Here is a 23,807-nt window from a genome sequence, read left to right on the forward strand (position 1 = left end):
CTGCTTCTGACCTCCTCTGCCCAAATATTTAAGAAGTCACCTCACCCGCCACAGGAGGAAGAAGCAGAAAATAAGAGAGATTGGTTACCCAAAATTAGCCTGGCTATAAATAGTGGGTCAAGGGGTTGGCGGGTGGAGAACACGCAGACTACTAAATCAGCTTAGTACTGAAGATAAACACACTTCCCTGCGGGGTAATCCAGAACACTGGGTCGCAGTGCTGAGCTGCATAACAGACATGCAGAAACTAGAAAAACCCAGACAGAGAATGAGGGACGTCCACATGAAACATCCTGCCAGGAAACGTCTTGTATTTGAGTCAAGAGTTTAGAAATTAGTAGAACTGATAAGCAATGTTCAAAGCTTGGCACGGTACTTCACGCCAAACCCTCACAGGCAAGATCTGCAGTATGAGGCCAGCCTGGACCACACAACAAAATCCGAAGAGCCCAGGGCAGGGGCATACATAGCTCAGGGGAAGAACACCTTCCTAGCATACATAAATTCGTGGATTATGCTACCCAACACCACATAAGCAAAAATACTTTATATACACTGATATAACACACTCAAAATAACGGATCTATAAAAACAAAGACCACGTTGGTGTTTGCCAGGGGATAAAGGCAGGGGGTGGGCCCAAGTATTAGAGGAAGGCTGAAGGGGGCTCCTTCACTGTAGCAGGCTCCTCAACAATGGTGGTCGAGGCTGTACTTGGTAAAATTGCGCAGTACTAAATGAATACACATGTAAATGATGTTTTAAGTAGATACGGCAACGGGCGAAGAGGAGTGCGCAGAAAGGATGGGGCGGCTGGACCCAAGGCACGGGGGGCTACGGGTGCTAGACCTGTTCCCACCTTGATGTCGGTCTGGGCATCCCGAGTCTACGTTTGTGGCTGGAGGCAGGGGGCGGGACAGAGGCAGGGGCGGGGCCTGGGCGGTGTCCCAGAAAGCAGGCGGAGCCCGAGCGCGAGCCGGAGCGCACGCCGGCACTCCCGCTGCGGTAGTTGTACATAGCAGGTCCTGGGGCAGCGGAGGGGAGGACTAAAGAGGGGTCCCCAGGAGAAAGATCGGAAGACCCTGAAAGACCAGCTAGGTTTCAGGAACCAGAAACACTTCTGGGGAACCCTGGGGCTCGGGGCGCGCGACCATTTACTGGCGCCAGCAGGCAGCGCGAGCAGGGTTGGTCCCATGGCCAAGCTTCTGAGCTGCGATTCCCTCCGGCCCCCTGGGATTTTCTACCTTTTTAGTTCCTTGTTCACTGGACTACTCTTACCACGGGCTGTCGCCTTCAATCTGGATGTGATGGGCGCCCTACGGAAGGAGGGGCAAGCTGGCAGTCTCTTCGGCTTCTCGGTGGCCCTGCACAGACAATTACAGCCCCGACCCCAGAGCTGGTGAGTCACGCCACCCGCCAGGAGCCCCCAGGCTCGAGCCCTGGGCTATCCTTCTCCCAACTCCTCACCTACCCATCCCTTAGGCTTTTACTGGTACTCCAAGCCTTGCCTCGTCTTGTCCAGGTTCCCAGAAGGGTCTTGCCTTGGGAATGCTTTGGAGAGCAATAAGCAATCCTCTTGCCAGAGACCCACTTCCTTTTGCCTTTCTCCTCAGTTTGCATCCTTGCTCCTCTTCTTCCTCAAAAGGGTGAACTGCTCTAGGAAGGGAGGGCGAGCATTCTGTCTCTGCATAGGGCGCAAGGAGTGGGCAAGGGCAGAGAGGGTGATGGTGCCATGGAGGGAAAGAGAGGAGAAAACAGAAATAGCTACTGCCAGAGCATCACCACGATGAGTGGGGACTGCAGGGCACGTGGTGGGGGGCGACAGGAGTGATGTGGCTTAGCACAGCAGGGAGACTATAGGAAGACCTGAAAAGGCCTGGCAATCTGCAGTAATGGTTCGGTCACAGACAGTGGCAGAAAAATAGAGACTCTCTGAGTAGCAAGGAATGGTGGCAGCTGCCATCACCGCAGCTAGAAACAGCAGCAGCAGCAGCGGCAGCAGTAAGGTCCAGTAAAGACACGAGGCTGCTTCCTTTCCTCCTCAGGATCCTTCCAGATGCAGAAATCTCAGCAGCAGGGAAAGACAAGGGAGAATGAGAGGGAGAGGATAATTGCCCTCTTTTTAGGACCCCGGTAGACAGGCACATTTGCAGTTGGTTGTGTTTCGATAGCCTTGGTTCTCACGACACACGAAAAGAGGTGAGAACAGGAAGAAAACTTCCCACCCCCTCTCACCAAAGGGCTTCCCCCCCATAGCCAATCTGTAAGCCACATTTAAGTGTCCATTACTGGGATCGATGCTGTCCTCAGGGACTGTCTTCTCCTTTTACTATTGGTCTGGGGGCAGGAGGCAGGGACACCAGTTTATTTCTCCCCACTGGAGGTGGGGGGAGCCTTAATCTTTCTCCTTCCATTATTTCTGTCATCTGGGAGAAGAGTCTGCTCTCTGAACCTTTGGGAAAGATGGAAACTAACTGACATCTCTAGCCAGCATCAGGCTTTACGTCCATCTCTTCCTCCCCGCTCTCCCTCCTTCCCCCATCTGTTAAGAGTTCCAGGCCCTGGAGGCCTTTTTAGGACATGCCGAACTCTCCAAGTTATTTCTAGGCAAATTCTAGGTTATTTTTAATAGCTTGGTCTCTTGTCATTTTCCCCTTCTCTGAAGGTGGCCCCTGATTCTGCCTCCCAGAGCCAAGTTGGGGGTATTCCCGGAGGGGCCTGACTGTCTGGCTCCATTTTGCTCCAGCAGGGGGCGTTCTGCTGGCTGAGGGCACGGAGAAGCTGCCGCTTGATTGATCCCTCTGGAGTTGCACGTGGTCCTCTTTCGCGCTAACAAGACCTGATTTGTTTCCAGTCTAACTTAGACAAACGTCAAGGTTTAACCTTCTTACTCCTTACCGCATTTATTTCCATCAGTTGTAAAACGTAGGCAAACAATATCGCTATCACATAGGGTTGTCCTTAATATATGTGGCCTATTTAGACTAGCACAAAGCCTGCGGTGAGTGCTGTGAAAGCGGGTGTTGTACTGGAGCCTTTGTTGGGATTCACAGAGCTCACGATCAAACAGCTTTACAGCATCCTGGATCCAGAGAGGCTGGGCTGGAGGGATCCTAGGCGGAGCCAGCCTTCCACACAGCTTTCCCTGAGGGCCACTCACGCTGTGCTGGGTCAGGGAGGGGCTGGCCTGAGGCTGACTCTGGTAGGGTACAGTAGCAGTGCCACAGTGCCCACCGGCACCCCTTGCAGGGGCTGATCCCCAGGCGTGCTCCCAGGATGGAGCCCTGAAGGAGAGTGTGGCTGGGGCGCTGGCTCTTGCTCCAGGAGGAACTGGCTGGTTTTGTTCTTCTAGGAGTAGGGTTGGTCACTGAGCTTCTGTCCATGTGAACCTCTTCCGTCCTTCCTGCCCTTGGCCTTTGGGGAGATGTGAACTTTGGACACTTACACCTTTACTTCCTTTAGCTGTGCATCTGTGCACTGAACAGTGGAGGCACTGGGTGTCTCTGTGAGTCCACAAAAGGTAATCGGCACCTCCTATGGGACAAGGAAACGTTGGGCAATCCTGAGTAACTGCTGACAGCCCCTGCGCCTGCAGGTTGGTGCCCTGTGGCCGGTGCAGGCTGGACTTGGTTTTCTCAGGGACCAGCCCCTAGATTTCCTTCTTCCTCCTCCTCTCCTTTCTGGAGAGGCTCCAGCCTTCTGAAACTGGCTAGGCAATGTAATTAGGCAGATGTGCATCTGAACGTTCGGAGGCTGCTTCAAGTATTTAGACGAGTCTGGAAGATAAGAATCCTTATCTTATAGGATTGTGAGATTAAGGGGGATAATGCTTGTGCTCTGTCCTAGGAATCCAAGCAGAGAGTGGTAAAGCTTCATTTCTCCAACCTTCTCTTCTGTCTAGCTCAGGGCCTGAGGTATAGTAGGTGCTGAATAAATATCACTTTCTTGTCTTATCGGTGCTTGGCCCCGGGCTTGGTGTGTAATGAAGTGTGAGTATGCTTATTTTGCCTGTGTGTATTGTGTGCACTGCCTGGCGTCTCTGCCCAGAAGAGGGTGTAAGATCCCCTGGAATTGGAGTTCAGTGTGGCTGTGAGCCAACATGTGGGTGCTGGGAACAAAACCAGGTCCTACCAGGTCCTATGCAGAAGCAACCAGTGCTTTTTTTTTTTTTTTTTCCCCTCCCTGGGGTAAGGTTTCTCTGTGTGCCTCTGTCTATCCTGGAACTCACTCTGTAGACCAGGCTGGCCTTGAACTCATAGAGATCCACCTGCCTCTGCCTCTGGAGCGCTGAAACTAAAGGCGTGTGCCACCACCAACGTCCCACAAGTGCTGTTAACGAAGTTGTCTCTATAATCCCTCATCCCTTCTATTAAAATATTTATGTGTTCCCTGTGACAATATAAAGTCATGTGCACAGAGGTCATAAGAGGATGTTAGATCCTCTGAAGCTGACATTACAGGCAGTTGAGAGCCACCTGGTGTGGGTGCTGGGAATGGAACCCAGGTCCTCTGCAAGAGCAGCTGCATGGTCCCCTGACCCTGTTTTGACACTGGGTCTGATATGGGATGACAGCTGCTAAGATACAGCGGGAATTGTGGGAACCTTTTCCCTCACCCGGTCTGGCTCAGTGCCCCACAGATGTCTGTCAGTAATACTGTCTGACAGAGTGGGACATGGAAGAGTGTGGGAGAGAGGCACTGCGGCTTGTCCTGCCGCCTTTTCCTGAAGAGAGAGGATCTCTGCAGCCATTTAGATATCAGTTACTTCCCAGTCACTCCTGGCTCTGGGGTCCAGTCCTGGGGGACCCAGGCAGCCTCCGTTCCCAGTACAGTCTCCCTCTAGGGAAGATGCTTTGGCTGTAATCATGGAAAATTTTTCTGCCAAGAAAGTTTAGCTGAGAAAAAGGCTAGGGGGTGGTAAGGGAGTAGATTGGGCATGGTCTGGGGGAGAGGAAAAGAAAAAGCTGTGGATGGAGGAGAAGATGGATGGGAAAGGGTATGGGGAGAATATGGGAATATGAGAATGCGGGAAAGGATACAGTGGGGCTGGAGGCTATGAGAAACCCTTCTTATGTCCATGCCTGACTGAATTTGGGGGCATGCCTGAGTTTGGGGCTTGCAGAGCTACCAGTGGGTAGGGTCTTCACTGGGCACATGGTGAAGGGGAAGCAGGCCCATTTCTAGCCTCCTGCCTGGCCTCTGAAGCTGTCCCTGAGCCACACTGTGTTGCCATTCTGTGTGCCTGCTGTTGTTCTTGCTCTAGGCATTCTTGCCATTTCTGGCAGGGCTTCAGCTGGACCAGGGTTAAGGAGGAGGGCAGAGTCTGAGGCTGAGGCCAAGCAGGGTGACTGGGAGCCTGTTGGGAACAGGTGCTAGGGACGGGCAGTTCTCTTAAGCTGGCAATGCTGGCAGGCTGCTCTGGCTGGCATGTGTATTCACATGTGTGTATCTGCTCTTCTGTTGGTCCTTTGAGTAGAGAGTAAGTACACATGTGACAAGATTGTAGGCTAGGTCTGGTAACATGTCCTTGTCAGAATTTGAGAAAAATGACTTTTGTTTTTTCTCTTTAGTACTTGAACACTCTGCTTGGCAGAGTTGGGGCCAGGGAAACTCTGGGTGACTAGAGCACTTTGGACTCTGAGTCTAGCCCTTGTCCCATCCTCCAGGCTGCTGGTGGGTGCTCCCCAGGCCCTGGCTCTCCCTGGGCAGCAGGCAAATCGCACTGGAGGCCTCTTTGCTTGTCCCCTGAGCCTAGAGGAGACAGACTGCTACAGAGTGGACATCGACAGAGAAGGTGTGGCCTTGGGAGAGTGCAATAGGGGCAGAAGAGGGTGGGGTGGGGCTTTGTCTCCTGTTCCCTCCTCTGATTCCCAGGGTCTTGCCACAGCTAATGTGCAGAAGGAAAGCAAGGAGAACCAGTGGTTGGGAGTCAGTGTCCGGAGCCAGGGACCCGGGGGCAAGATTGTCGTGAGTACTACTTCTTGTGATAGTTCAGAAATCATGATGGCGTGTGTACATTGTATTCGTGTGCAGAATACAAACTGGGCACATGACATAGTCCCTAGAACCACTGGGTGTCACACACAAGTGTAAGAGACATTCTCTTTCCTTATCCATTTAAAAATATCCATCTATGATATCTATCTAACCATCCATGCAACTGTCATCGTACTGCAGCCCTCCTCTTATTTCAGGCATTATGCTGGTTTCTGAGAGAGGACACGTGAACACAGCAGAGACCTGGGCACTGCCAAATAGCTAGGGAAATTCTTTCATTTTCTTGACAGAGCCTCACTTTGTAGCTCTGTCTGGCCTGGGTCTCAAAGAGATCCTCCTGCAGCCTTTTAGTTTTGACACTTCCCTTCCTTCCTTCCTTCCTTCCTTCCTTCCTTCCTTCCTTCCTTCCTTCCTTCCTTCCTTCCACCTCTCACTAACATACAAAGAAATGGAACTATCAGTAGCTATCAATAGCGGTCACCTTAAGGCTGAATATAAGTAACTTTAGCTAAGTGATCTGGTCCCTAGTCCATAAAGACAGAGCGGCGAGGAAGGGCGCTGTGGGTGCTCTGGGCCATGCTCCTGAGAAGAGGAGATATTGGGGCATGTTCTTTCTGGAGGTGATGGCACAAAGGTCTGGTACGGGGGCTGGGAATGTGACTCAGTGCTTGAGCATCTGAGCTGGACTCCTAGACTAGCCCAACCAGAAGCCCTGGTCCCAGGGAGAGACTCTCAAAACACAAACTTTTGAGGAATGACACCCAAGGTTGTCTCCTAATTTCCACATACACCTGACATGTGTGTGCACTGATACTGTCTACATGTGCACACACCAAACTCAGCATGTTACAAGGTTGTCACATGATCAGGAAAGCACATGCTCTCTGTGCCGTCACTTATGTGTGTGTGAATACCCAGGCAGAGCGTAGGACAAAGCCGTCTTCCTTTAAGTGGCTTCAGGTTGGGATGCTAGATAAGGGCTTCAGGCTGGGTGGTGACGCTCAAGTGCTGCTGGCCAAGGGTCACGTGTGTCTGTGTCTGTGTGCCAGATGTTTGCATATGAACAACTTGTCGGTCCCTGCTAAATACAGGAAATGACCGCCCTCCCACCCTCTCACAGACCTGTGCGCACCGTTATGAGTCTCGACAGAGAGTGGATCAGATCTTGGAGACTCGGGATGTGATTGGTCGCTGCTTTGTGCTAAGTCAGGACCTGACCATCCGAGATGAGTTGGATGGTGGCGAGTGGAAGTTCTGTGAGGGGCGCCCACAGGGCCACGAACAGTTTGGGTTCTGCCAGCAGGGCACAGCTGCCACCTTCTCCCCTGACAGCCACTACCTCATTTTTGGGGCTCCAGGAACCTATAACTGGAAAGGTGAGTCATTCATTGGGGAGGGTAAGGAGAGCAAAACATCCTCTTACCTCAGAGATGGGATTCTATCCGAGCGGGATTCCACTGCTGGCAGTACAGGGCCAAGCATGACCACAAGGGGGCCTGTGGAACAGCCATGCCTTCCAAGCCCATCATGCTAGCACTTGAGTGAATGGGGTACCAACCTACTCTCCGTTGCATGGCCATATGTTTATCTACATGTTGGCATGAGCTCCCACATGCACGGCTGGCCCAGGGCCTGCATGCTCCAACACAGCAGCCTACTCCTCATCACTGCCATTCCCGTCTCTGCACGCTGCCGCTGGCTGAACTGGCACTCGGTGAGTGTAATGCCACGTTGGGGGACCCCCTAGAAGCTTGGGCCAGGGAGATGGTGGAGGTGGGGGCTGAAGAGGAGGAGAGGGGCCGCCCTGCGTGGCTGTCCGGCCGAGTCTGTGGGCTGAGGGTGGTGCACCTTGCTCCCAGCTTGAACACTGATAGGACTGTTCTTGCAGGTACAGCCAGGGTGGAGCTCTGTGCACAGGGCCCGTCGGACCTGGCACACCTGGACGACGGACCTTACGAGGCGGGGGGCGAGAAGGAGCAAGACCCCCGCCTAATCCCGGTCCCTGCCAACAGCTACCTTGGTAGGGACCCCTCCCTGGCCCAGAACCACTCTAACCCTGTGTCCTTTCTCTTGTCCTCTCCATCCTTTTGTCTCTGTCATTTGTCTCTGGCTTCCTGGTTTCTCTCATTTTCGTCCACTCCTTCTCCCCTTTTTGCCTTCTTCTGGCCTTTCTGTCTGGCTCTCGCTCCCTTCTCTTCCCGTCTGTCCTTTCCTTGCCTTCTCTCCCCGACCTGCCGCCCACAGGCTTGCTTTTTGTGACCAACATTGATAGCTCAGACCCTGACCAGCTGGTGTATAAAACTTTGGACCCTGCTGACCGGCTCACAGGACCAGCCGGAGACTTGACCTTGAATAGCTATTTAGGTTTGTAAGCTCCTGCGTCCTGGGCCCCGGGGTTTGGCCCTGGCCTTCCCACTTCCCCAATAGGGAGTGTCCTTTCCTTTCATGCCTTCCCCCAACACACACCCAGGGAGACACACATTGAACCCAAACTGCAGAGGAGAATTAGGCCTGAAAAGAAGAGGTCTCAAAGGTGATAGCCTCAGGGGTTGTGAGCCAAGGGTCTCTATCGAGGAAACCCAGCTAGAATGAGATGACCAGGGCTTGGAAGGACAGTATTGGTCCCCAGGGAAGTCCTTCTGAGGGGTGGATGATAGACTTCCATTGGAGAAAGCTCTAGCCTTGTGGGTAAGCCCTTCATAGCCATTTACAGACTTCTCTGCATACTGACAAGGATGAAATAAGCCCAGGAGACATTCGAGTGAAGCAAACCCTTTCTTGTCCCCTGGTCTTTCTCCCATATATGTAAAGACTGTTTCCCCTGGCAGGGTGGGAAAGATGGGGAACAGAAAGCTCACTGGACATCAGTGGGCCTTCTGGGTGTGTAAACACGAGGGGCCCCCTCTTCTCCAGGTCCCCAGGTTGGGCATGGTTACTCTGGCCCGGCTCCTCTTACCAAGGCACCAAGGCTCCTCTGTCCATGCCTTTCTGCTCCATGACACAGCCTGTGTCTCTGACCAGGAGGGCTGCAAGGATTCCAGGCCCAGGCAGGGGAGGAGGAATAACCCAGCCCCAGTGGTGGTGGCTGCTGAGAGCAACTCTTCCTCGTGGCTCCAGGGGCCCATCCAGCTTGTGGTCACTCACCATAATGGTTCCCTCACCTAGGGTTCTCCATCGACTCTGGGAAGGGTCTCATGCGTTCGGAGGAGCTGAGCTTTGTGGCGGGAGCCCCCCGCGCCAACCACAAAGGGGCGGTGGTCATTCTCCGCAAGGACAGTGCCAGCCGCCTGATACCTGAGGTGGTGCTGTCGGGGGAGCGCCTGACCTCTGGCTTTGGCTACTCACTGGCGGTGGCTGATCTCAACAATGATGGGTGAGGGCGGGCAAAGGAAGTGCCTCTGGGTCCGGGAGTGGCTCCTACGCTTTGTCCTGGGCCCCTTGGCCTAGAGGGCCCAGACCGTGTCCCTGTCCACAGCTGGCCAGATCTGATTGTGGGCGCCCCCTACTTCTTTGAACGCCAAGAAGAGCTGGGAGGCGCCGTGTACGTGTACATGAACCAGGGTGGTCGCTGGGCAGATGTCACTCCTCTCCGGCTCTGCGGCTCCCCTGACTCCATGTTTGGGGTCAGCCTGGCTGTCTTGGGGGACCTCAACCAAGATGGCTTTCCAGGTATGACTGGGGTTGGGAAAGCTCAGTGTGGGATGGGGCTGAGAAGGAAATGGAATCCCTCAGAGACCAGTTTTTTGTTTTTAAACTGGAACAAGTTGAGCTGGTACTATCTGGTGGGAGTGGCTAAGAGGACGGACGAGGGGACCTGGGGAAGTGCCGTGCCTGTTATCCTCCCCGTGCCAGAGTGTCTTTTCTCCCTCCCCAGATCTTGCCGTGGGAGCGCCGTTCGACGGAGACGGGAAAGTCTTTATCTACCATGGGAGCAGCCTGGGGGTGGTGGTCAAGCCTTCACAGGTGAGGGGGCCGCGGGCGTGGGGCGACGGCTCTGGGCGGGGTCAGGGCAGGCGAGGCTGACTGCTCCCTCCAGGTGCTGGAGGGCGAGGCCGTGGGCATCAAGAGCTTCGGCTACTCCCTGTCCGGTGGCCTGGATGTGGACGGAAATCACTACCCGGACCTGCTGGTGGGCTCCCTGGCTGACGCGGCTGCGCTGTTCAGGTGAGCCTGGAGGCCATCGGACACTCCCCGCAGCCCCCTTCCTGTCCCCCACCTGCCCCTGCGGAGCCCGCCCCCTCACACTCCCTCCCTACCCGACAAACTCTGCCCAGGGCCAGGCCGGTTCTCCATGTCTCCCAAGAGCTCTCCATTACGCCGAGAGCCATCGACCTAGAGCAGCCCAACTGCGCGGGTGGACGCTTGGTCTGGTGAGGACCGGGGGGAGGGGTGAGTGGGGGGGCGGCGGAGGGCTGAGGAGGCTGCCAGTGCCCGCTTTCCTCGTCTCTCTGCCCTAGTTGGGCCGGGGCTGTGCTAGAAGCAGGGTCTGGGGTCTCGCCTGCTCACGAGCCGCCCCCCCACAGCGTGGATGTGCAGATCTGCTTCAGCTATGTTGCGGTGCCCAGCAGCTACAGCCCTGCCGTGGGTGAGTCCTCCCCTGCTTGCTCGGATGGCCTCCAGGGGGCAGGGCGGAGCAGGGTCCTCAGCTCACCCGCCTCCCTCTTCCCCCTGCACGCCGCAGCCCTGCACTACGTGTTAGACGGGGACACAGACCGGAGGCTCCGGGGCCAGCTCCCACGCGTGACTTTCCTGAGACGAGGCCCGGATGACCTCAAGCACCAGTCCTCAAGCACTGTGTGGCTGAAGCAGCAGCATGACCGCGTCTGCGGAGACACCGTGCTGCAGCTGCAGGTGGGCCCTGACTTACCTCCAAGCAACCCTGTCATTACATGTCTTTTCCTTGTCTCTTCTCTTGCACTCTCAAAACTCGGAAGCGCTGAGCTCCAAGGAGCTGGAGAGATGCTCAGCAGCTCAGGGTTGTCCTGCTCTTGCAGGTGGCTCAGGTTAGGGCCCTAGCACCTACCGTGGGTGCTAGTCCTGCCTTGCAACTCCAGCCTCAGGGACCTGACCTGCCTGTCTGGCTTCTTCGGATACTTGCACTCATGTGCTTATATTCACACACACACGCACACGCACATGCACGCACACCACACACAATTAAAAAGATAAACATTCTTTGTACTTGGCTGTGTATATACTAAAACTGGAATGAGAGAAGGCTATCATGGCTTCTGCATGAGAATTACACGTAAATTTGTGAAGAATTCCATATTCTAAAAAAATAAGTCTAGGCACCGCATGATCTCCCTTTCGAGCTCCTTTCTACCCACTTTCTCCTCTCTGCCTGATTTTCTTGCAGTGAGAGGGGATATCTGTATGTAGCCCAGGCTGGCCTGGAATTTCATGATAGAGGCCAGGCTGTCCTAAATATGAGATCCTACTTCCCTAGCCTTTTGTCTGTCTGGCCCTCAGGGAAGGCTTTTCACTGCTCTGGTCTCTCTTTCTCATCCTTACTCACTCTCCCACCTCCATCTCCGTCGCCCTCAGTTTCTTTCCAAGCTTGAGAGTCTTCAGTGCACTGGTGGGGGCCTTGGTCAGGGCTGGAACAGGGCTTGCTCCAGTGAGGACCAATCTTTCCCTTCCAGGAGAATGTCAAAGACAAGCTCCGGGCCATTGTGGTCACCCTATCATATGGTCTCCAGCCCCCTCGGTTACGCAGACAAGCTCCTGGCCAGGGGCTCCCCCCTGTGGCTCCCATCCTGAATGCACACCAACCTAGCACCCAGAGGACCGAGGTGAGCATGGGGGACGTGGAGCTGGGAGGGACAACGCCCTGCTGTCTCCACTGTGACAGCCACTCGCAGCTGGCAAAGCTCATCCACACATGCAGCCCCAGTACAATCCAAATAGGTAGGTCCTGTGACACCTTAAAAGTAAAATGGCCCAAACGACCATGAGCTCCTTGTAGAAGAGGGTAGTGATCCTTCACCTGCTGCAGCCACTTGGGTCTTGGAGTGATAAAGGCCTGTTGTCTTCTGAGATGACATCAAGGCCCTTAAATCCCCTTTCTCCCGTTCAGTGGGAAGGGGCAGCCTGCAGCTCCTTGCACATTCTCTGGGCAGCCTGGTGATGGTACTGTCACTGTTCCCCACAGTGTCTGTGTGGCATCTAGTTTGTACAGTCTGCAGCCTACCTATGCAGCGGCCTGCACGGCAGCGTGACAGCGCTCCCTTCCGCAGCTCAGGAGATTACGTGGCAGCTTAGTGTCACACAGTTTCCAAGTGTCAGTTCCGGAGTTGCTTAAGCCCATGTTTCCCTAACACGCTCTTGGTGACACATTTGACCCTTGCCTCAACCTTAGAGATGATCTTCTCCTGAACACTCTCCTCAGATCCACTTCCTGAAGCAAGGCTGTGGTGATGATAAGATCTGTCAGAGCAACCTGCAGCTCGTGCAGGCCAGATTCTGTTCCCGGATCAGTGACACGGAGTTCCAGCCTCTGCCCATGTGAGAAGGGTGGAGGAGGGGAGGGCCAGGACTCAGCAAATGGAGGGTGCCTCCTCAGAGCTGTCAGAAGACTGAGGCGAGGGCTGGGGTTGGGACCACAGTGTCCTGACCAGAGATGACGATTTTCCTAGTCAGTGTAACACTATGCTGAACACTCCGTTCCAGTGCTCACAGCTCTGTGAGGCAGGGGTGACTGGCTCCGTGTCATGTATGCCCAGGGAGCATAGTCATCCTCCGTGTTCATACGAGGCCAGAGAGCGGTGGACTCCTTTGTACACCGGAAGAGCTGGCGTGATTCTCGGGCCCTGGCGTGGGTTGGAGAGCGCGTGCTTGATTGGGAAGTAGGAGGAGAGAGATGGTGGAGCCCCTGGTGAGCTGGGTCCCCTGTTCCAGGGATGCGGACGGAACAACGGCCCTGTTTGCACTGAGCGGGCAGCCGTTCATAGGCCTGGAGCTGATGGTCACCAACCTGCCCTCGGACCCCGCCCGGCCTCAGGCAGACGGGGATGATGCTCATGAAGCCCAGCTCTTGGTCACCCTCCCAGCCTCACTGCGCTACTCAGGAGTCCGCACCCTGGACTCTGTGGTAAGAGCCTGGGGCACAGGGGGTCCTTGAATTTTGTTGTTGTTTCTTTTGTGACTTTTTAAAAGTAGTTATAGGTCTTATGATAATGGTTCAAACCTGTCCACCACCGTGCTTCGCTCACTATAGCTGCTCTCATTATTCTTCTGCTCAAGCTTAATTATTGTTCCATTGCTGCAAAGAGACAGCATGACCATGGCAACTTTTGTGTGTGTGTGTATATGTGTGTTTTGTTTTTCAAGATAGAATTTCTCTGTGTAGCCCTGGCTTTTTAGACCAGGCTGGCCTCAAACTCACAAACATCCTCTTGCCTCTGCCTCCTGTTGGGATTAAAGGCCCTGACCATGACAATTCTTACACAGGAAAGCGTTTAACTGGGGCTGGGTTACACTTTCAGAGGTTTAGTCCATTATTGTTATGGCGGCACACAGGCAGACATGGGGCTGGAGAAGCAGCTGAGAGTTCCACATCTGGATTAGGAGGCAGCAGAAAGAGAGATTGGGCCTGGATTGAGCATTTGAAACCCCAAAGCCCACCCTCAGTGACACACATCTTCCAACAAGGCCACACCTACTCCAAGGCCATACCGCCTAATAGTGCTACTCCCTAATGACCAAACATTCAAATCTGTAGGCCTATGAGGGACATTCTTATTCAAGCTACCACACTTTCTTTTCTCCTTTTAGTTTTCCTCCTTTCCCTACATAGCTCCCCCATCCCATGCTCATATATATTTGTAGAAAAAAAGCATACCTGTCTTTCTTTCTACTTCCAGTATTAAGCTGTCTTGTTCCCCCTTTTCTCTTTAGACTGCTTCTTCCTCCCAACATTGTCTCGCTCTGTGTGTGTGTGTGTGTGTGTGTGTGTGTGTTTGTGAGAGAGTCACATTACATAACCTTGGCCAGGTTGGGACTTGCTATGTAGAGCAGGCTGGCCTCAAATTGACAGAGATCCACCTGCCTCTGACTTCAAAGTACTAGCATTAAAGGCCTGCACCCACCACCAAGTAGCAAACTTGGTCCATGTGTCTATTTGAGACGAGATCTTTCGATGTAGCCTAAGCTGGAGTTACAGGCATAGCCCCTACAGTTGGGTATATATGCACACACACTCATATCTATACATATTTAAAAAATTTAGATTCCACATATGAGAGAAAATATGTAATATTTCTTTTTTCCTGTTACCTTCTCTTCTCCCTCATCCTTAGTTTAGAACCCTTCTTCTTCCCATAAAGTTCCCATTCCACTTTTTTTTTTTTTTTGAGACAGCACTTCTCTGTGTAGCTCTGGCTGTTCTGGAACTTGCTTTGTAGACCAGGCTGGCCTCGAACTCAGATCTACCTGCCTCTGTCTTACTAGTGTTGGGATCAAAGGCATGCGCCACTACTTCCTGGCTCCCCTTCCACTTTTATGTCACATATATATTAAACTAGATTTCTTTTATGAGAGAAATGTCACGTTTGTCTTTCTGAGTCTGGCTTGGTTTGCGTAACATGGTCATCTCCAGTTTTATCCATTTTCCTGCAGATGAGGTAGGTTTTTGTTTTGTTTTTGACCTGTCCCTCCCTCTGTGATCCAGGAGAAGCCACTGTGCCTGTCCAATGAGAATGCCTCTCACGTTGAGTGTGAGCTGGGGAGCCCTCTGAAGAGAGGTGCTCAGGTTGGTATATCTGCTTCTGCCCTGTGGAGTGGCCCATCCTTCAGACCTAGTCCTCCCTGACTCACCGTCACCCCACCCTGGACAGGTCACTTTCTACCTCATCTTCAGCACCTCAGGGATCACTATCGAGACCACAGAGCTGGAGGTGGAGCTGTTGTTGGCCACGTAAGCTTGCAGGGGGGTCACTTCAGCTTCAAGCCCCTCCTGGGGGTTTCCTGTGCCAGCTGCCCACACGTGCCCATGTGTGCATTCCAGGATCAGTGAGCAGGAGCTGCGTCCAGTGTCTGTTCGAGCGCACGTCTTCATTGAGCTGCCGCTGTCTGTTTCAGGGTAAGTGTTGCTTAGTGGGCCCCCGTTTGGGCTCTGCCTTATCTCGCCTTACCCTCCTGACTGCATTTGGCTGGACCTCAGGCCTCCTCATCTGCTCCTCTTCTCACCCCCCACAACCAGGGCTGCCTCTCCCCAGCAACTTTTCTTCTCCGGGGAGGTGAAGGGGGAGAGCGCCATGCGGTCTGAGAGGGATGTGGGCAGCAAGGTCAAGTACGAGGTCACGGTAAGCACCTGTTTGTGGCCCCTCCTCACTCCCCTCTCTTCTTGGCACAGAGAAGAGGCTGTTGAAACATGTCTCAAGGTATGGGCTCTTTTCCCATATGGCAGCATGGCAGCCCCAGGCCTCTTCACTGGGCAGATGTGGCTTTCAAACACATTTTGGTGCTGGAGTCTCAGTGAGTTACTGGACAGGGCACTTGTCCTGCAGGTCTGAGAGGCACTGAGGACTCCGAGAAATGGCCTGCTGGGACCTCAGCTAGAATGGGGTCTTAGACAGAGTTGATTGCTTTCCTCATATCTACACTGGCTTGACCTATCCTCTCACACATCCAGCTTTGCCTGGTTTGGTGTGAGGAGAGAGTGATGCCTGCTCTGGTCTAGACTGTGCGTCTTTGGTGATGCTGTGTTTTCTGAGAGCCTCCCCTTCACCTTGCCTCCCTCTGTGTGATGTAGGGTCTGCTCATTTCCTCACACTGCTTTGGGCTCTTAGGTCTCCAATCAAGGCCAGTCACTCAACACTTTGGGCTCTGCCTTCCTCAACATCATGTGGCCCCATGAGATTGCCAACGGGAAGTGGCTGCTGTACCCCATGCGGGTGGAGCTGGAGGGTGGACAGGGGCCTGGGAAGAAAGGGATCTGCTCCCCAAGACCCAACATCCTTCACCTGGTGAGGCCTAGGCAGGGCAGGAGGTGGGGATGGGGCTTGGGAAGAATGTCGTGGGGGCCGTGGTCTGTGTGTATGGTGGAGCCTGTGTGTGTGGAGATGCCATCATGGTTGCAGTATTTGGAGGGACTCTCACTGCTCCTTCCTCTTTCCTGTCCAGGATGTGGACAGCAGGGACAGGAGGCGGCGAGAGCTGGGGCAGCCAGAGCCTCAGGAGCCTCCAGAGAAGCTGGAGCCTAGCACATCCTGGTGGCCGGTGTCCTCTGCCGAGAGGAAGAGAAACATCACTTTGGTGAGGCAGCCACAGTGGGTGTGCATGTGTGACAGAGGGACCATCTCAGGTGTAGAGAGTGGGGGGCCGAGCAAGTGCTGAGCCCCGGGGCACATGGCGGTAGGAGGCGGTAGGAGGCGGTAGGAGGCGGTAGGAGGCGTAGGAGGCGTTGCAGCCCAGCTGCGGTGGGGAGAGCTGGGGGTGGGGGTGAGGTGGCCCTGCAACCCCCAGCGTCCACTCCAGGGTCAGCTGGGGAGCCAAGCAACTGATCCTCTCATTCCTAGAAAACATCACATTTTACAAGGGCTGGGATGGACTCGGCCTCTTGCCTCCTCCTTCTAAGTCCTGGGATTACAGGCATGTGCCGCCAGGCATGTGTTTACCATGTTCTCAGGGTAAGACAGTTATGTCTTAACCATGAGATTTGTTAAGCTTTCTCCCTTGAGCAGTTTTGCTTCTCACTTTCCCGCATGGTTTTGGTATTTATCTGGGTTTGGTGAATGCTCAGTTTTTGTTCCTCCTAGGGCGGTGCTGGCAGTGAGAATGTGGTACAGATATCAGTTAGAGATGCTCAGGTGGGGATAAGCCCAGGCATGACAGTGTAACAGAACAGCCTGGAGATACTTGGCCATTCTCTGGAAGCTGTTGGTGCACTCTGTCATATCATGTCATTTTTCTGGGCTGAAACCTCAGATGCCCCTTTGATACCTAACCTGAGGCCAAAGAACACAGGCATTTTGAAAAAACCTGAACTTTGAAGTAGTTTCTTTTATTTTATCTATTTTATCTCTCTCTCTGATTTCTCGAGGGTTTCTCTGTGTAGCCCTAGCTGTCCTGGAATTCGCTCTGTAGACCAGGCTGGCCTCAAATTCACGGAGCTCTTCTTGCCTCTGCCTCCCGAGTGCTGGGATTAAAATCATGTGCCACTCTGCCCAGCTCAGAAACAGGGTCTTGAACTCATGGCAAGCCCGTCTCAGCCTTCCCGGTGCTAGGATTACAAGGACGTGCCACCATCTCTAGTTATTAACTGGGTTTATTTTTTCTCCAGAATCAAGCAGCACACAATACTGCGCGCTCCCTTTACTCAGCAGGGCTGGGGATCAAACTAGGGCCTTGTATGTACCACACAAACACTCTCCTACCGAACGACAGCCCAGTTGTCCTTCTTTTGAGAGGGCGAGGGATGTCCTACTCAGCAGCCCAGGGTGCCTCCGATTTGTAATCCTTTTATTTCTTCTCAGATGCTACAGTTACAGGCATGGCCCCTGTGCCTGGCTTTACTTATTTATTTTTCTGGCTTTCTTCTTATTTTATTCAATTCATTATTTTTTATAATTTTATTATTTTTAAAAATCACTTTCAGGTGTTTTGCCTGCATGTGTCTCTGTACGGGTGTGACTTGCACCTGTGTCCTCTGGAGAACAGCCATCTTTCCAACTCTCATTTTATTATTTTGATGTGTATGACTGTTCTGCCTGCACGCATGTACACAATGCTTTCTTTTAGAGTCCACATTGGGGTGATCATGGGACATTTTTCTACCTGTTCCTCATTCATTTTACCTCTCAAATTCCTTAAAATATTTTGAAAAGTTTTATGTTTATGAGTATTTTGCCTGCAAATATGTGTGTGCCTGGTGCCTGTAGAGGTCAGAGGAGGACACTTGATTCCCTGGAACTGGAGTTATGGGTGGGTATGAGGTGCTCTGTGGGTTCCTGGAACTGAACACAGGCTGTCTACACAGCCAGTCCTCTTAACTGCTGGCTCATCTCTCCAGCCCCGTCGCTTGGAGCCTTTTTATATGATATAAAGGCAGGTAGCTTTGCTCTTCAAGCTAAGAGCTTTGAATTACTCAAAAGTAGAAAGGTAAAGGAAGACAAAGGTTCCAAAAAGAGGCTAGGGAGATGGCTGGGTGAATAAGGACACTTGCTGCCGAGCCTGGAGACTTGAGCTCCATCCCTGGAGGCACATGGTGGAAGGAGCGACCCAGGGCCGGCAAGTCGCCCTCTGAACTCTGTACGCAAGTAGCAGCATGCCCCTCCCCACTCAGGAAACGTCTTTTAAAAGAGACTCCAAACACTCAAGCCATTCCTGTGAGTGTGAATTGTGAATGGTGACTCAAGGTAGTTTTTAAGCAAGTGGGTTGGAGTCAGGCTAGGAAGGGAGTGTGGGTTTCCTGGCCCGAGTGGGTATGTGGCTGTGCCAAGTCTGAATCTGACTTCAAACATCTGGGCCACCACTAGATCTCTTTTACCCCCCCCCCCCTTTTTGAAGTCTTATTTGTAGTCTTGTTTGTCCTAGAATGCCATATAGAAGAGACTGGCCTCAAACTCACAGAGATCCCCCCACCCTGCCTCTGCCTCCACTCATAGCTTTGCTAGTTCTATGGCCTGAATTAGCTGGCCTTCCTTAATCCTGTTCTTTCAACAAACACTGATGCCAGGCACAGAGACATACCCCAGAGCAGTCTCAGCACACAGGGGCCAAAGAAGGAGGAGAAGTTTGAGGCTAGCTTGGGCTAGTGAGACCCTGTCTCAGACAGAAAGCATCTTTCAGGAGATTTGGAGCTGGTAGTTACTAGGTACTTGGTAACTGAGGCAGTAAGTTGAGTAGGTATCAATTCAGGAAGCCACCCTGCCTGTTGCTGGAAAGCGAAAGACCCCTTCAATGTGTTTTAAAAGCCAATAGTCCAGATTCGAGGTTGGCTTGGGAAGACTTCCTGGAGGAGAGGAGTTTGAGGTCAGATGAGGAGCACGGGAGAGACGGCAGACCTGTGCGCTGCTAGCTCAGGGCCCCACCTGTCCTTGTCCCTAGGACTGCGCCCAGGGCACGGCCAAGTGTGTGGTATTCAGCTGCCCACTCCACAGCTTTGATCGCGCGGCTGTGCTGCAGGTCTGGGGCCGCCTCTGGAACAGCACCTTTTTGGAGGTGAGGGCACTGCTGGGGTTCCACGCTGGGTGTCTTCTGCAGAAATCCACCAGCGCTTACTTCTACCTCTTCCCCATCCAAATGCAGTACTCTGTAAACCCAAGCCAGGCAGAAACACCCTCTGCGTTGGCACAGCCCGTTGTAATCTCGTGGCTGGAGAGGCCTGAGGGGAACAGGAGCATTTAGCAGGGGTCTCCTCCCTGCCCCCTTAGGAGTACATGGCTGTGAAGTCCCTGGAAGTGATCGTCCGAGCCAACATCACCGTGAAGTCCTCCATCAAGAACTTGTTGCTCAGAGACGCGTCCACACTGGTGAGCTGCCTGGTGGGGGTGCGCTGACTGGCTGGCTCCCTCCTGCCCACTCACTCAGCTCTCCAACTTCTTGTTTTTCAGATCCCAGTGATGGTCTACTTGGACCCCATGGCTGTGGTTGCAGAAGGAGTCCCATGGTGGGTCATCCTCCTGGCAGTGCTGGCGGGGCTGTTGGTCCTGGCCCTGCTGGTACTGCTGCTCTGGAAGGTGAGGCTTCGGGAAGAATGGAACCAGTGTGAGCTAAAATTAGAACAAGGTGGTTAGCCTCTCACCCACACACACAGTCGCCCAGCAAGTCTACACTGGGCATTGACCCAGCATGAATCAGGAACTTCATCTGCTTTGGATGTTTGAGAGACGACTCTGGTGCAGATCTGGTCCTCTAGGGTTGTGGAGTGGAGTGGAGTGGAAGCCTTATAGTTGAGGGCAAGGCAGAAGGTGTCGAGACGATGGGAACTCAGAGTGGGGAAGGCTTTGGGGGATATTCCCCTGGAGCTGGGCCTTAGAAGAGGGTGAAGTGGAAGGCCTGGGATGTGGGCGGATGGGAAGAGCACAATGTGAGACTTCCAGAAGAGCCATGGTGGAGTAGAAAGGTGTGGTCTGCTCTAACCGCAGTGGGGCAGACTCGGCTGGGAAGGAAGCTGTGATCCAGGCCAGCAACTGGACTGCTAGCTCTAGGGAACTGTTTGGATCCTGTCCACATGCCAGGATGCGAATGCAACCATTCTTGTTTGAATGGAGCCGTAACAGAACCCTGTTGATTCAGCATGAAGGTCCATAATTGCACATGTCAGTGCAGGCGGCCTCACGCTCCAGCAGCGCTCATCCCTGAGCCACATGCCACATGTGGAGCTTGTGCGGAAGCAAGCACATCCTTGGGGCCCTGCGCATGGCCCTGCCCACCTGCTACTTGCCAAGAGTGCGTCATCAGTGAACCGAGCTCTGGAGTAGCATCCATGCTGTTGAAAACATGCCTGGTCTTAGGTACAATTCATGCCTCCAGGGTTGACCTCAGGTTGCCTGGCCCATCCGCTACTCCCAGGGAAAGGAGACAGAACAGATCTAAAGATCTGCTCCCTTCTCAGCCCTCCCATCCTCTGCTTTTCCCCTTATCCTTCTTCAACATCCCAGTGTGGCTTCTTCCATCGGAACAGTCCAAGCTCATCATTTCCGACCAACTATCACCGAGCCCATCTGGCCGTGCAGCCTTCGGCCATGGAAGTTAGGGGTCCAGGGACTGTGGGGTAACTGTTCTGTGTGCACATGTGTGTGCAAATGTGTGTGTCTATATGTGTATGTGTGTGAGCTAAGTACAGATCCCAGCATTGGTGGAGGTTCAGGGTTGTACAGGGTGAAGAGAGGAGTATGCAAAGGGGTGATGAAGGTCCTAATATCTGAAGTAAGGAGTAATTCGGAAGGTGAGGTTATGAGTGTTGAGCATACGTAGCCCAGCATGCCCTGAATAGTGGGTAGGCTAGGAGTGTGAGCATGTGGGCATGTGGGGTTGCTCCATGCATGACTTTCTGTGGGAGTGAGTGTGCAAAGAGATCCTGTACAGTCTGAGCACGCAGAAGTCTTGGCTATTCTGAGCTTCAGTATGCAAGGGGCCTCACACCACCTTGGTAGGTGAGGGGTTGAGCTACTGTACTCATGGATGCAAGAGCCTTGGCCTAAGGGAGTACTATCCGGTGTGCAAGCTCCCTGGTGTGTATATGAGGCTGGAGGGGCGTCATTCTGAGTATGCGGGGGGGGGGTGTCTAGGAGGCTGTTTATCCCTTGGCTCTTGTGTTCTAAGACCACTGAGGTTTTCAGGAGCGCTGGGAGGAAAGTTTGGGAGGTCTTGGTGTCAGCTTCAAGCCTCTCTTTCAGGGACCAAAGGACATTTCCTTGATTTTGCACCTTGGGCTCCCTTCCAGCCTTCCTCCTGCTGTGAGTGGGAGCCTTGGACCTTGGGACTGATGTAGCAAGCTGCCCACTGTGCTGGAAGCTAACCAGCCAGCCTCACGTTTGCTTCAGCTGGTTCTTTCTAGCCCAGAGAAGCTGAGGGGCTTTGAGGGGCCTCAGCCCTGCAGGGCCTCTCATGGTCTGGCCTGGTGTCTCTCTAGCTGGGATTCTTCAAGCGGGCGAAGCACCCCGAGGCCGTCGTGCCCCAGTACCATGCCGTGAAGATCCCTCGGGAAGACCGGCAGCAGTTCAAGGAGGAGAAGACAGGCACCATTCAGAGGAGCAACTGGGGCGCCTCCCAGTGGGAGGGCTCTGATGCGCATCCCATCTTGGCTGCCGACTGGCACCCTGAGCTGGGTCCTGATGGACAGCCTATGCCACTCTCTGCCTAAGTTCTCTTCACCCTTCCTCAAGGCTGTACCTTGGGGTGGAGATGGTGGAGTAGGCTTCTGGCATCATTGAGATATGGCAGGCTCTGTCTCCTTAGGGGGCAGTTCTCTCCCACTGTGAGAACCACCCCTCTGGCTTCCCGTTACAATGCTGTGAGATGAGGAGGGCATATCAGGGATGGGCTGTGGGACATGGCTGGGAGGGCAGGATGGGGAGAAGGGGTCCCAAGCTTCCTCTCTCACCCACCCTGTAACCCCTGTCTTCCCCAAAGTGCCTTAGACAGAGGGTCAGGGAGGAGATCGTGTCACTGTCTCAGGGGCTCTTCCTTCCCTAGTCTTTCCTGTCCTCTGGCCCTCGAGTGCTGTCCCAGCCTAGCAAATTTGTTTATTTATTAAAAAGTATTTGATGATAAAAACTCTGGTTGCTTTATTGAGTGCTGTGTTTCCATGTTGAGGGTTTCTGCTTCTCTCTGGTCTTCTGAAGCTCAGGACAGAGTGGGTAGTGGGGGAGGAGGCTGAGGTGACCTGGTGTGTTGACTTGTGATTGGTTTCAAGGGGCACATGGGTGTAGTCTCAGGACAGCAGCGAGAACTTAACCAGTGGGACAAGGGAGAGGGAGAACAGGGGCCCTAGAAGTGGGTGGACTAAGTCCAGAGCTTTGCAGTAGTTTTCTGCCTCTGGAGAAGGCAGGGAGAAAGCCACACTGGTGTAACCCCGGCAGTACTGGGCTGGCTTCTGGCCGCAGGCAGGGGAGAGCAGGCGACCTCCCTGGGGGGAGTTATTTCACAGCTTTTCCCATTATGTGGGGCCCGACAGGTAGGCACCTGAAGAGAGGGGGCTGCCATTCCATTTGGACATCAGAGAACTGTGCCCTCTCAATGTCTTTCCAGGTCTCTCTGGTGAGGTGGCAGCCATCCCCGAAGCGTTTCCAGGTAGGCTCGAAAAGTCGCTGCCACAGGAAGGCCAGGCTTTCCCGAGGCTCAGCCACATGCTCCCAGAAGAACAGCACTCCTCCCTGGGAGGGGGGAAGAAGGGAGTTAAGGCTTCTCGGCTCCATCTTGCTCTTTTTGTCAAACCTCCCTTCCTTCTTAGACCCAGCTTGCCAGATCTCTCTGAAGTAAGAGCTTCTGGCTGGGGAAGTCTATGGAGCCAACTGCTCCTGAATTATCTGTACACCCAGCTCCTGCTCCTCAGCACATACAAGGAGCTTCTGCCAACTGGGTGACCATGATAGGTCACAGAACAGTAGCAACTGAGGGTTCCAGCACTGGGACACAGGACTTGTCTACCATGTTCTTGCTCAAAACCTTTGTGATTAAGTTACCAAAAGTTGAAAAAAGTCTTATTATGTCTTAAATAAATTTACAATTTTGTGTTGGGCCACTTTCATAGCTAACCTGGGACTGTGCGTTAGACACCAGCTAGATAGAGATGTGAGATCTCTCCTGAGATGCTGGGGTTCTGGCTACAGTTGGACTTCCGTAAGCACCTTCCCCAGTGTCCTCTTCCTAGGGGGTTCATTCAGTACCACACTGAATTACCGCTGGAAGGTCAGGCTGCCCCGCGGTCATTCTCCAGAGCACCTCTTGTCCTGACTTGCAGACCTGTGTGGCTTCTCTGCATGGATGTCTTAGCAGGTCCTGAGACACAATATGTCCAGAAAAGTTTTTCCACTCCAGCAAGTAGACTTTTCATCCACTCTCCCTTTAGCTGTGCAAGCCAGAAACTCTGGAAATTATCCTAAATTCTTTCCTTTCCACACCCAGCTCAAACTCTCATAGACTCTACTCCCGCTAACATTTTTACTTGAAGACTTTTATCCCCCAACATCCTCCATCACAACTTTTACCCCCACTTCCTCCTCTTCCAGAACACTTTTACCCCCACTTCCTCCTCATCTAGAAGAATTTTATCCCCCACTTCCTCCTCATCCAGAACACTTTTACCCTAACTTTCTCCTCATCTAGAACACTTTTACCCCCACTTCCTCCTCATCTAGAAC

The 23,807-nt window shown here is 53.3% G+C and overlaps 2 protein-coding genes and 1 pseudogene across 7 annotated transcripts in view; 2 read left to right on the forward strand and 1 right to left on the reverse strand.

Annotated features, from left to right (window-relative positions):
- The first annotated feature begins 1,031 nt into the window (after positions 1-1,031).
- Itga7 (integrin subunit alpha 7) lies at positions 1,032-21,827 on the forward strand. 4 transcript variants are annotated; one of them, XM_055603640.1, is made up of 26 exons: positions 1,117-1,399; positions 5,667-5,794; positions 5,888-5,967; positions 7,118-7,373; positions 7,886-8,017; positions 8,242-8,361; positions 9,163-9,370; positions 9,473-9,666; positions 9,872-9,960; positions 10,034-10,161; positions 10,272-10,367; positions 10,521-10,582; positions 10,679-10,848; positions 11,643-11,792; positions 12,389-12,504; positions 12,898-13,090; positions 14,669-14,749; positions 14,835-14,914; positions 15,005-15,079; positions 15,200-15,302; positions 15,789-15,965; positions 16,123-16,254; positions 19,048-19,161; positions 19,374-19,472; positions 19,554-19,679; positions 21,578-21,827. In XM_055603640.1, the coding sequence occupies exons 1-26, from the start codon at positions 1,194-1,196 to the stop codon at positions 21,806-21,808; spliced, it is 3,546 nt and encodes a 1,181-aa protein (XP_055459615.1). In that variant the 5' UTR covers positions 1,117-1,193; the 3' UTR covers positions 21,809-21,827. The 4 variants fall into 4 exon arrangements, with proteins under 4 accessions (XP_055459470.1, XP_055459537.1, XP_055459615.1 ...); XM_055603495.1 differs by lacking the exon at positions 8,242-8,361 and having other exon boundaries at positions 1,032-1,399; XM_055603562.1 differs by lacking the exon at positions 7,886-8,017 and having other exon boundaries at positions 1,032-1,399.
- On the forward strand, positions 11,174-11,273 carry LOC129675500 (U6 spliceosomal RNA; annotated as a pseudogene).
- A 380-nt stretch (positions 21,828-22,207) lies between the features above and the next one.
- Tmt1b (thiol methyltransferase 1B) overlaps positions 22,208-23,807 on the reverse strand; it is a 2,887-nt gene continuing 1,287 nt past the window's right edge. Inside the window, exons 2-3 of one of the 3 annotated variants that reach the window (XM_055603750.1) lie at positions 23,347-23,445; positions 22,208-22,820 (exon numbers count right to left, since the gene is read on the reverse strand). In XM_055603750.1, coding sequence (XP_055459725.1) covers positions 22,584-22,820; positions 23,347-23,445 — 336 coding nt within the window. In that variant the 3' untranslated portion in view covers positions 22,208-22,583. Of the gene's footprint in view, positions 22,821-23,294; positions 23,446-23,807 lie in introns of all 3 variants that reach the window. The other 2 variants (XM_055603883.1, XM_055603832.1) reach the window with 2 other exon arrangements.

The sequence above is a fragment of the Psammomys obesus genome, unplaced genomic scaffold (assembly GCF_907164565.1).
Source record: "Psammomys obesus unplaced genomic scaffold, mPsaObe1.curated_primary_1811, whole genome shotgun sequence".
Taxonomy (NCBI): domain Eukaryota; kingdom Metazoa; phylum Chordata; class Mammalia; order Rodentia; family Muridae; genus Psammomys; species Psammomys obesus.